At 43.4% G+C, this 12,000-nt stretch overlaps 1 protein-coding gene across 8 annotated transcripts in view; it reads left to right on the top strand.

Moving 5' to 3' along the window:
- The window catches only part of patj (PATJ crumbs cell polarity complex component), a 172,183-nt gene that overhangs the window by 16,674 nt on the left and 143,509 nt on the right, over nucleotides 1-12,000 (top strand). For all 8 annotated transcript variants that reach the window (XM_070447485.1, XM_070447482.1, XM_070447481.1 and 5 more), the window contains exons 7-11: nucleotides 714-842; nucleotides 5,948-6,193; nucleotides 6,567-6,669; nucleotides 6,964-7,052; nucleotides 7,449-7,587. In XM_070447485.1, coding sequence (XP_070303586.1) covers nucleotides 714-842; nucleotides 5,948-6,193; nucleotides 6,567-6,669; nucleotides 6,964-7,052; nucleotides 7,449-7,587 — 706 coding nt within the window. The remainder of the gene's footprint in view (nucleotides 1-713; nucleotides 843-5,947; nucleotides 6,194-6,566; nucleotides 6,670-6,963; nucleotides 7,053-7,448; nucleotides 7,588-12,000) is intronic.

The raw sequence follows: 12,000 nt of genomic DNA, 5'->3' as shown, positions 1-12,000 counted from the left end.
AGCTTTGTCTCCCCAGGGGCTGCAGTACGTAGGACACCACAATGAGGTTTCATTAGATAGAGAGCAAACTGCAGAGGAAGTCACCCATCAGATAACGCCGTGTAATAAGAGAAAATAGCTGTTCTGATTGTAGCAGCCGATTGGTTGGTTAATAAAACGCCATGGAGTAGACGTCGTGGTGATTAGGACGGGATGGGGGGGGTGGACTGGGTGTGTGATCAGGGAGGAAGGAGGCTTGAGAACAGGACCCAAGGGACTCACTGACCTTCACATTGATCAGCCACTTCGTTTATTTTTTGGACATTTTAGCGAAAACCATTAAGTTGGGCCCAATATTTCCCCACACCCATGTGCACCCAAGTTAATATTGCAGGTCACGTATGAACTGATAATTGATAAGGCTTACTCTGGCAGGCCTCAGACTAAGGGTCGTTTTCACTCTAGTCCTGGTCTAGGAAACACTTTTAATGAAAAATCTTTATTGAACATGCTTTTTTGTCCAGAACCACAGTTCCAATCAAAAAAAAAAAAAAGAAGGTTTTCTGAGACCTTTGCAACCCATGTTGCAGCAAGCACAATTCTGTGTCTTATTACTCAACAGGATTAGSCTTCAATCACTGATTCTATCACAGCCCTGCTCACACACATTGGGTTTATATGAATCAATCATTCACTCTTGTCTTTCTCCCTCTCTCGCTGTATCGACCGTCCAGGAGCAGTGGGGCCATGTGGAGGAGATAGAGCTGGTGAACGACGGCTCGGGCCTGGGCTTCGGTATTGTTGGAGGCAAGGCCACAGGAGTGGTGGTGAGGACCCTGGTGCCAAACAGTGTGGCTGATAAGGTATATTAGACGTAACCTATACTCATGCTTTCAAAGTAAATYCAGGTAACTGCAAAAATAAAGTGAACACCATCATAAAGTGTATGGATAGGGCGTTGGGCCACCACAAGACCCTAGAACAGCTTCAATTTAACTTGGTATAAATTCTTCAAGTGTCTGTACCTCTATTGGAGGGATGCGACATCATTCTTCCAGGTGAAGTCCCATAATTTGGTGTTATGTTGACGGTGGTGGAAAACGCTGTCTCAGGTGCAGCTCCAGAATCTCCGATAAGTGTTAAATTAGGTTGCAATCATGCCCACCCACCCTTTAAACCTCGACCTACAATGGTTGCGCCCCGCGGAAACCGAATTAACATAACAAAAACATCCCCATCAAAATCTGTCTGTTTTTAGCTAGAGATGTTTTTTGTTGTTGCATGGGCTGCGTCTCAATCCACACCAATATCCTTCTGCATTTGAGGTAAAAGGTGGCAGAGCTAGAGTGGTGTTTGTCAGACCATGAGGTCACACAAATGTGTTTAGTGTCCTAACGGTTTGGCCGACACACTAATATGACCCCTCTGTGGAAAGCTGAGACTCTCACGAACACGATGGCTTTCTCCCTAGGATGCCCACAAACCACACAAGACTCATTCGAAGGTCCCCGTTAATAGTTAAAACAATTTATGGAAGTATATGTGGAAATAGTTTAGTGCCTAAAATAAGGGGATAAATATATATAAAAATAAGTCTCCTAAAAAATAATTGTATCTCAGATATAGGACAGACACTTKAGAACAAACTTCTTGTTTCTTTTGGGGGGGACTATCTGTTTCATGTAGTGAATCTGTTATTCGATGCGTTTTTATTGGTTTATTTCTGTAATGCCAAATTCAATGTTTCATCCAATAATTTTGTAATACTTATTTTTTTTATACCTTAAAGTTCAAAATCAAATATCAAGTTGATCCTTGGTATGACCATCTTAAAATAATTCCATATATTAGCTTAGAACSCCCCCCCCCCCCCCCCCCCGAGGGATATGGTTAAACCCCCTATCCTCCTATGACACCCTTCTTTCAAAGTCACTGAAATCTCTTTTTCGAGCCATTGTAGCCAAGATAATGGGCAACTGTTTATACATGACCATAAGCATGATGGGATGTTATTTTCAGTTATCTGTAGATGGAGCAGTCCGTGAAGAGGTACGTTTGCAATTTTATGTGAACTTTCACAAAATTCCAAGGTTTTTCAGAGAACCCATTTGAAGAATTTCCAGGTTGGAGGATTCACTTGCAGCTATTRCCTCCTAATTCTAAAAAMCCTCCAACCTGGATTTCTGAAAATCTAGGGAATTTTGGAAAGTTACAGGAATTTTCCACCCTAAACAGAGGTATCTGAAGATGCCCACATTTAATAGATGTTTCATTTGTGTTTTCTATTCTATTTGCCAACTCTTGTCATGGGATAGTTATTTTAGCTGTAGAATTCACTCAATTAGTTATGCCAGTGGTCAATATTATTTGCTCCATCTCAAAGAAGCACATGTCCCTTAATGTTGATGATGTGGTTGTTACTGACAAGGAGCACATGGCTGAGCTCTTTAATCACCACTTCATTAAGTCAGGATTCCTATTTGATTCTGCCATGCCTCCTTGCACATCAGACATTTCCTCATCTCCCACCCCTTCTAATGCGACTATCCCTGATGTCTCTCCCTCTTTTTCCCCTGCCCCGCAGCAAAGTTTCTCCCTGCAGGCGGTCACTGAGTCTGAGGTGCTAAAGGAGCTCTTGAAACTTGACCCCCAAAACACTAATGGTTCAGATGGTTTAGACCCTTTCTTCTTTAAGGTTGCTGCCCCTATCATCYCCAAGCCTCTCTCMGACCTTTTTAACCTCTCTCCTCTCTGGGGAGGTTCCCATTGCTTGGAAGGCCGCCACGGTGTGTRCATTTAAAGGGGGAGATCAAGCTGATCCTAACTGTTATAGGCCTATTTCTATTTTGTCCTATTTGTCAAAAGTGTTGGAYAAACTTGTCAATAATCAACTGACTGGCTTTCTTGATGTCTATAGTGTTCTCTCTGGTATGCAATCTGGTTTCCTCTCAGATTATGGATGTGTCACTGCAACCTTAAAGGTCCTCATAGATGTCACCATTGCCCTTGATTCTAAGCAATGTTGTGCTGCTATTTGTATTGACTTGGCCAAAGCTTTTGATTCGGAAGACCATTCCATTCTTGTGGGCCGGTTAAGGAGTATTGGTGTCTCTGAGGGGTCTTTGGCCTGGTTTGCTAACTACCTCTCTCAACGAGTGCATTGTATAAAGTCAGAACATCTGCTGTCTCAGCCACTACCTGTCACCAAGGGAGTACCCCAAGGCTCAATCCTAGGCCCCACGCTCTTCTCAATTTCCATCAACAACATAGCTCAGGCAGTAGGAAGCTCTCTCATCCATTTATATGCAGATGATAGTCTTATACTCAGCTGGCCCCTCCCTGGATTTTGTGTTAAACGCTCTACAACAAAGCTTTCTTAATGTACAGCAAGCTTTCTCTTCCCTTAACCTTGTTCTGAACACCTCCACCGGTGTGTTTACTACCCCTGAGGGTTTAGCGCTTGAGGTAGTCAGTCCATACAAGTACTTGGGAGAATGGCTAGACGGTACACTGTCCTTCTCTCAGCACATATCAAAGCTGCATGTTAAGTCAAAACTTGGTTTACTCTATCGTTATCGCTCCTCTATCACCCCAGCTGCCAAACTAACCCTGATTCAGATGACCATCCTACCCATGCTAGATTAGAGACATAATTTATAGATCGGCAGGTCAGGGTGCTCTCAAGAAGCTAGATGTTCTTTATCATTCGGCCATCAGATTTGACACCAATGCTCCTCATAGGACACATCACTGCACTCTATACTACTCCGTAAACTGGTCATCTATGTATACCTGTTGCAAGACCTACTGTTTGATGCTTATTTATAAAACCCTCTTAGGCCTCACATCCCCCTATCGGAGATGCCTACTGCAGCCCTCATCCTCCACATACAACACCCGTTCTGCCAGTCACATTCTGTTAAAGGTCCCCAAAGCACACACATCCCTGGGTCGCTCCTCTTTTCAGTTTGCTGCAGCTAACGACTGGAACAAGCTGCAAAAAAACACTCAAACTGGACAGTTTTCTCTTCATCTCTTCATTCAAAGACTCAATCATGGACACTCTTACTGACTTGTGGCTGCTTTGTGTGATGTATTGTTGTCCCCACCTTCTTGCCCTTTGTGCTGTTGTCTGTGCCCAATAATGTTTTGTGCTTCTACCATGTTGTGCTCTACCATGTTTTGTGCTGCTACCATTTTGTGTTTCTACCATGTTGTTGTCATGTTGTATTGCTACAATGCTGTGTTTTCATGTGTTGCTGCCGTGCTATGTTGTCTTAGATGTCTCTTTATGTAATGTTGTGGTGTCTCTCTTGCCGTGAAGTATGTTTTGTCCTGTATTATTGTTTAATTTTTCATCCCAGCCCCCGTCCCCGCAGGAGGCCTTTTGCCTTCTGGTAGGCAATCATTGTAAATAAGAATTTGTTCTTAAGTGACTTACCTAGTTTTAATAGAGGTTCAGTAAAAATATGAAATAAATGTATGCGTAAACGGATTAGTCATTTTGAAAAGTCAAATTAAGAATTTGAATAGACGATTCAAGATGTCGGCTGTGACCCCTTTTTTTCCATTGCCCAATAGTCCTCAGCAGTAGGCCTACTACACCATTACATACTCAGAGCTTCGCTTTAACAATCTTCCAGACCGGTCATCCCCTATGAATAGTAACAGCCAGTTTAGCTGAATTAATGCCGAGCGCGTCCCACAAAAGGCTCAGTTACATTATAATAGCCATTGAGCCGGAGGGGGAAAAAAAGAATCACCTTGTAAGGGGATTACATCCTGGCTACACAGAGCCCCACGTCCGGCTCGAAGGACTGCTTTTCTGTTCGCAATTACAGAGATGTTCACCAAAGATTTACTTGCATACGCCCAAAGTCCCTGACACAGCCGATGCTCATTTACAAGCGTCCCCTTTCTTTCTTCTCCACTTCCACTCAACGCTTAGCTTTTTTCCTTGGGGTGTATTCAGTTTGAGTTAACATGGTAACATGTCATTTGATTTGTTTAAAAAAAAACTCTCAATGTCGGTTTTAACTTCTAAGAAAGTGTTATCCAGGAGGGATCTGGATATAAAAAACACTGTCCCTTGTTTTTGAAAGCCCCTTGCACCAGTCCTCCCCTCTCCCCCCTCACTCTTTTTTTTATTTTAATCTACACTTTTTTCTCCCTTTTCTTTCTTGCTGTTTCTCTCCTCTGTTGCTCCCTCTCTCTCTTGCTCTCTCGTTCTCTCTGAATGTCCAACAGAGCCCATGCACAGTCAACAAAACCCTGCTTGTTCAAAAGGCACACAGTACAGCATTTCACACATGACTGGATTTTATGCTCCAAAAACGCTGTCAAAATTGGGGCTTTGTTAGACCCTGGCGTTTCCCATTTCAACGTTTAATGGCTGCGCCTGTCTTCCTTCCATGAGCCCCTGTTGTCCCGTGCACAGACCCAGGGAGAGAAGTTGGGGAGATTTTCTGCGGCAAGTTTATGCATCAAAAGATTTTCATCTGTCTTTCCACAAAGGCTGCCATTCTCCCCATCTCTTTGTGGATCATGATCTCTTTTTAGTCTGAGTWTATTCTGCTTGACCTGCACGTCGGGGAATAGATTTCTTAGTTTAGCTGCGCGGGCCAGGCCAGACCAGACCAGACCAGGGTGGGACTAGCCTGTTCAAGTGGGGTGTAAAATGCATTGGACCACATTGGCTGAAATGGTCTGATGAGGCTACTGAATATGAGCAGAGTTTCTGGGTGGTTCTTTCATGTACTGGCACACTTTTACAAACTATAAGAAATTATGTGAAATACATGGAACGTGTGGTTATTCCTAGGCCATGAATTATAATGTATGTATGATCTACAGTAAGATTTCAAGTTAGTTAAAATTTTGTTCAGAAATGTTCTCTCTCCCTCTCTCCCTCTCTCCACTCTCTCCTCTCCCTATCCCACCTCCCCCCCCTCTCTACTCCCCCTCCTAGGATGGGCGTCTGCGTACCGGCGACCACATCCTGCGTATCGGGGAGACCCCCACGTGGGGCCTGGCCAGTGACCAGGTGGTCAAGGTGCTGCAGGGCTGCGGGAGCCGTGTGCGCATGCTCATCGCCCGTGACCCCTCGGGACAGCCCTCCACCTCCTTGCCGCCCCCTCCCCCGCCCGCCGCCAGTCCCGTTTCAGCCCTGCCCCCACTGCCTGAAGTCGGACCCAAGCGCAGGCTCAGCAGGACTGTAAGTGAGACTGGGGATGGGGAACACACGCATGCATACGTTCTCACCATGCACATACCTCCTGTTGCCCCTGCCTGTCTCCGCACACACCCACACACCAAAAACAAAGTATGTTTTTGGGGCTCCAGAGTGGTGCAGCGGTCTTAGGCACTGCATCTCATCGCTAGAGGCGTCACTACACACCCTGGTTCTCTTCCGGGCTGTATCACAACTGACCGTGATTGGGAGTCCCATAGGGCGGCGCACAATTGGCCCAGCGTCGTCCAGGTTAGGGTTTGGCCGGGGTAGGCCGTCATTGTAAATATTAATTTGTTCTTAACTGACTTGTGTAGTTACTGCTCTATGTCTCTGTCTGTTTCCCTATTTGTTCCAGCCCAACCTGGAGGGTTATGAGATCCAAGAAGTGCCTCTGATGAAGAAGGAGGGCCAGAGCCTGGGCATCTCCATCATCGGTTACAATGCCTTTACCAGTGAAGGTAGGCCGATGCCCTATACCATGTGAACTCCTAGCTCCTAATCCTAGTCACTAATCCTAGTCCCCTAGCCCCTAACCCCTATTGCACTCAGATCTGTTATCTAATGTCACTCAATGCTTTGATGACACTGTGGTTGCGATGGATCTAAAAAAAAATGTTGTCTTGTTGCTTTATTCCCCTCCATTTACCGCTCTTTCTCTCTTCACCCCTTTCTCTCACTCACTGATCTCTCTCTCTCTCTCTCGCTCTGATCTCTCTGCTCTTTCTCGCGCTCTTGCTCTCTGTGTGTCTCAGACGCGTTGGGAGTGTTTGTGAAGAACGTAGTTCCTGGGAGTGCAGCTGAGCAGAGCGGAAACATCCGCATCCACGACAGGATCATAGCGGTGAGACCTGTAATCAGTTTTTAATGAGTGCCACCTTAATTAACCCCTAGGTGTGCATGTGCACAGTGAGGGATAGTGGCCTTTTCCACCCCTTCTTGAAATGTCCCAACACAGCACTTAACACCTGATTTTAGATGATTCAATCTGAGTCAGGTTTGTTTGGGCATGGCTAGGACTCACCTAACCAACAAAACCCATACATCACAGTATAACACAACCATATCAGGCCTTTATTGTCAGGTTTCTATAGAAAAAAGATAGTGTTCTCAATGACTTGAGTCATGTTGGCCTGTTCAATTGTGTCAGATGAACGGGCTGAGGTAAGTACTGTTGGACTCTTCCATTGTGTCTGATGGATAGGGTGAACTAAGTAATTTTGGACTGTTCCTTTGTCAGATGGACGGGGTGAGCCTGCAGGGCTTCACTAACCAGGAYGTTCTGGAGGTGATGAAGCAGACGGGCCAGATGGTCCACCTCACCCTGGCCAGGAAGATGGCCTCGCCCAGACCCTCACTGGAGAGGTCCCTGGACAAAGGTAAGGACTATTCATCAGTCACCTGTGCGCATGAATGTATGTGTATGTGTGTGTATTACAAACGTGTCACTACCCCTTCTACAGCACTGTACTGTAAATCCACTAACTTCATAGAAACTATGGGCATTTCCCTTAGCGAAGTCGACAGAAATACCAACTTCACCATCCTAACTCCACTGTCCTGGGGATRGTCCCAAATGGCACCCTATTCCCTACAGTGCCTTCAGAAAGTATTCTTGCCCCTTGACTTATTCCACATTTTGTTGTTACAGCCTGAATTCAAAATGTATTAAATATATATTTTTTCTCACCTATCTATCGGCACACAATACCCCATAATGACAAAGTGAAAACATGTTTTTAGACATTTTTGCAAATGTATTGAAAACTAATTACAGAAATATATCTAATTTACATAAGTAGTCACACCCCTGAGTCAATACATGTTAGAATCCCCTTTGGCAGCGATTACATCTGTGAGTCATTCAGTCTCTTAAGAGCTTTGCACACCTGGATTGTACAATATTTGCACATTATCCTTTTAAAAATTCTTCAAGCTCTGTCATGTTGGCTGTTGATCATTTCTTGACAGCCATTTTCAAGTCTTGCAATGATTTTCAAGCCAATTTAAGTCTGTACTGTAACTAGGCCACTTCGTAACGTTCCATGTTGTCTGTGTAAGCAACCACAGTGTATATTTGGCCTTGTGTTTTAGCTTGTTGTCCTTCTGAAAGGTGAATTCCTCTCACAGTGTCTGTTGGAAAGCAGACTGAAACAGGTTTTCTTCTAGGATTCTGCCTGTGCTTAGCTCTATTCCGTTTCTTTTTATCCTAAAAAAAGCGCCATAGACCTTGCCGATGACGAGCATACCAATAACATGATGCAGCCAGCACCATGCTTGAAAATATGAAGAGTGGTACTCAGTGATGCGTTGTTGGATTTGTCCCAAATATAACTCTTAGTATTGTATTTTCTCCCCAATTTTGTGTTATCCAATTGGTAGTTAGTCTTGTCTCATCGCTGCAACTCCCGTACGGACTCGTGCCTCCCCCGAAACCCAACCAAGCTGCACTGCTTCTTGACACAATCCCCACTTAACCCGGAAGCCAGCCGCACCAATGTGTCGGAGGAAACGCCGTACACCTGGCGACCGTGTCAGCGTGCACTGCGCTCGGCCCGCCACAGGAGTTGCTAGTGCGCGATGGGACAAGGACATCCCTGCCGGCCAAACCCTCCCCTAACCCAGATGACGCTGGGCCAATTGTGCGCCGCCCCATGGGTCTCCCGGTCGCGGCCGACTGCGACAGAGCCTGAACTCTAACCCAGAATCTCTACTGGTACAGCTAGCACTGCGATGCAGGGCCTTAGACCACTGCGCCGCTCGGGAGGCCCCAACACTTTGTATTTAAGACGTGAAGTTCATTTCTTTGCCATATTTTTTTGTAGTTTTACTGTATTGTGGAATAACTAGTTAGTATTGTAGTATAACTACGTTGTTGATCCATCCTCAGTTTTTTCCTATCAGAAGCCATTAAACTGTAACTGTTTTAAAGTCACCATTGGCCTCATGGTGAAATCCCTGAGTGGTTTACTTCCTCTCCAGCAACTGTTAGGAAGGACATCTGTATCTTTGTAGTGACTGGGTGTATTGATACACCATCCAAAGTGTAATTAATAACTTCACCATGCTCAAAGGGATAAAATACGTCTTACGCAAAAACTTAAGAAGCTTCTTAAGAAAAAAAAGAAATTCATAAGTACAATTCCTTAACAATATCTTAAGATTGAATGATTTTCTTATGAACTTACAAATCTAATGAAGATGTTTGTTGCTAGGCAACCMTTTTAGCTAGCTAGCTATCTAGCTAGCAATGGCAATCGTTTTAGCATATTTCTTACTGAGATTACTGTTCTAAAACATGTTATTGTGTTTAAAATAATGAATACTGAAACTTTCAGGTTAAGTTAGTTGCTTTCAGGAGTTTTTTTTCTCTCACTGCCCTGAGTTTAAGACAAGGGTTTAGCTATTTTGGCATTTATAACATTTCCAAGGACTTTATTTTCAAGAATCTAAGTTCTTAAATTTTTGCTTAAGGAGAAACATAAGAAATGGCACAATAACATTTCCAAGAACCTTTTTGAGGAATAGCAACTTTGCTTAAGAAGAAAGTTAAGTCTATAGTTAAGGGGGAAAAGTAAGTTAAGAAGAAATTCCTTAAGGTTTTGTGAATCTGGGCCCTGTTCTTTGTGGTTGAATCTGTTTTTGAAATTAACTGCTCGACCTTACAATTATCTGTATGTGTTGGGTACAGAGATGAGGTAATCATTTAAAATATCATGTTAAACACTTATTGCATACAGAGTGAGTCCATGCAACGTATTAATTATGTAAGTTGTTCAGCACTTATTTAGGCTTGCCATAACAGGGGTTGAATACTTATTGACTCAAGTCATTCATTTCAGCTTTGCATTTGTAATACATTTTTTTTTTACGTCTAAAAACATAATACACCTTTGACATTATTGTGTATTGTGTGAGAGAATCTCAATTTAAACAATTTTAAATTCAGGCTGTAACACAACACAATGTGGAAGAAGTCAAGGGGTGTGGAATAGTTTGCCTAGGCATTTTATAGGGAATAGGGTGCCATTTGGGACATGACCCTGTACAATAAGTTCATACTCCTTCCGGCCATTTCCAATTACCACCCAGCATCACAGGGGAAGATTGCGATAAGGAATGTGTTTACTTGCTGTAATTTCCAAAAAGTATCTCGTTGGCAAAGCGTCCCAAGATCTATGACCTAATTTCCTGCGACTTCTACGAGTCCGTGTCCGGTACTATTGGTCAGCCGAGCGGTGCGAGAGGTGATTTAGAAGAGCAAGTTAAGCCACAGTGGGATTCTTATCTCTCCTGGACTGCTATTGTTTCATTACACCGGTGGGGGAAAGGCATACAGTGCTAACTGAACACTGCTAGCCTTGTAAAAGTAGCGCTCCATTCTATGTACACTAGTGTTGGGCAGCATCCAGATTTTCATACGCTATTGACGCCTTTCAAAATCTTACTGACTGTATTTCAAAATACCCCCCTGGACGGTATACTGCCCATGCCACACACACACTGGCCTTCTGTCATGTAGTCCACTTGACTTGTGTAGTACTTGGAGGGTGTAGTATACAGTGCCTTCAGAAGGTATTCACATCCCTTTGTCCACATTTTGTTGTGTTACAGCCTGAATATAAAAATGATTATATTGAGATTTTTTTGCCTACACCCAGATGCCCCACAATGTCAAAGTAGAATTTTSTTTTTAGATTTTCTTTTCAAATTAGTAAAAGCTGAAATGTATTTTAGTCAATAAGTAGTCAACCCATTTGTTATGGCAAGCTTAAATAAGTTCAGGAGTCAAAATGTGCTTAACAGGTCACTTAATAAGTTGCATGGTCTCACTCTGTGTGCAATAATAGTGTTTAACATGATTTCTGATGGACCGCTTCATCTCTTCACCCCACACATACATACAATTATCTGTAAGGTCCCTCAGTCAAGCAGTGAATTTCAAACACAGATTCAACCACAAAGACCAGGGTGGTTTTCCAATGCCTCACAAAGAAGGGCATCTATTGGTAGATGGGCCAAGTTATTCATTGCACTTTGGATATCAATACACCCAGAAACTACAAAGATATAGGCCTCCTCCCTAACTCCCTTGCCGGAGAGGAAGGGACCCATTCAGGGATTTCACCATGAGGCCAGTGGTGACTTTAAAACCCTATGACAACATTGTAGTTACTCCACAATAATAACTTAATTGACAGAGTGAAAAGAAGGGAGCCTCTACAGAATAATAATATTCCATAACAGCGTTAAGTAACTGCAAAAKATGTGGCAAAGCAATTCACTTTTTGTCCTGAATACAAAGTGTTATGTTTGGGGCAAATCCAATAGAACACATTACTGAGTACCACTCCATCTTTTCAAGCATAGTGGTGGCTGCGTCATGTTATGAGTATGCTTTTAAACGTACTTTCCACCAGACACTGGGAGATGAATTCACCTTTCAGCAGGACAATAACCTTAAACACAAGGCCAAATCTACACTGGAATTGCTTACCAAGAAGACGGTGGATGTTCCTGAGTGTCTGAGTTGCAGTTTTGACTTGGATCTACTTGAGAAATCTATGGCAAGACATGAAAATAGTTTTCTAGCAATGATTAACAACCAATTTGACAGAGCTTGAAGAATTTTTAAAAGAATAATGGGCAAATGTACAATACAGTTGTGGAARGCTCTTAGACTTACTGAGAGAGACTCGCAGCTGTAATCACTGCCAAAGGTGCTTCTACAAAGTATAGACTCAGGGGTGTGAATACTTAAGTAAATAAGAGATTTCTGTATTTCKTTTTCA

This window comes from Salvelinus sp. IW2-2015, linkage group LG16, assembly GCF_002910315.2.
Source record: "Salvelinus sp. IW2-2015 linkage group LG16, ASM291031v2, whole genome shotgun sequence".
NCBI lineage: Eukaryota > Metazoa > Chordata > Actinopteri > Salmoniformes > Salmonidae > Salvelinus > Salvelinus sp. IW2-2015.
Note: the sequence above shows the minus strand (reverse complement) of the source record. Positions and strands in the feature narration are given on the sequence as shown.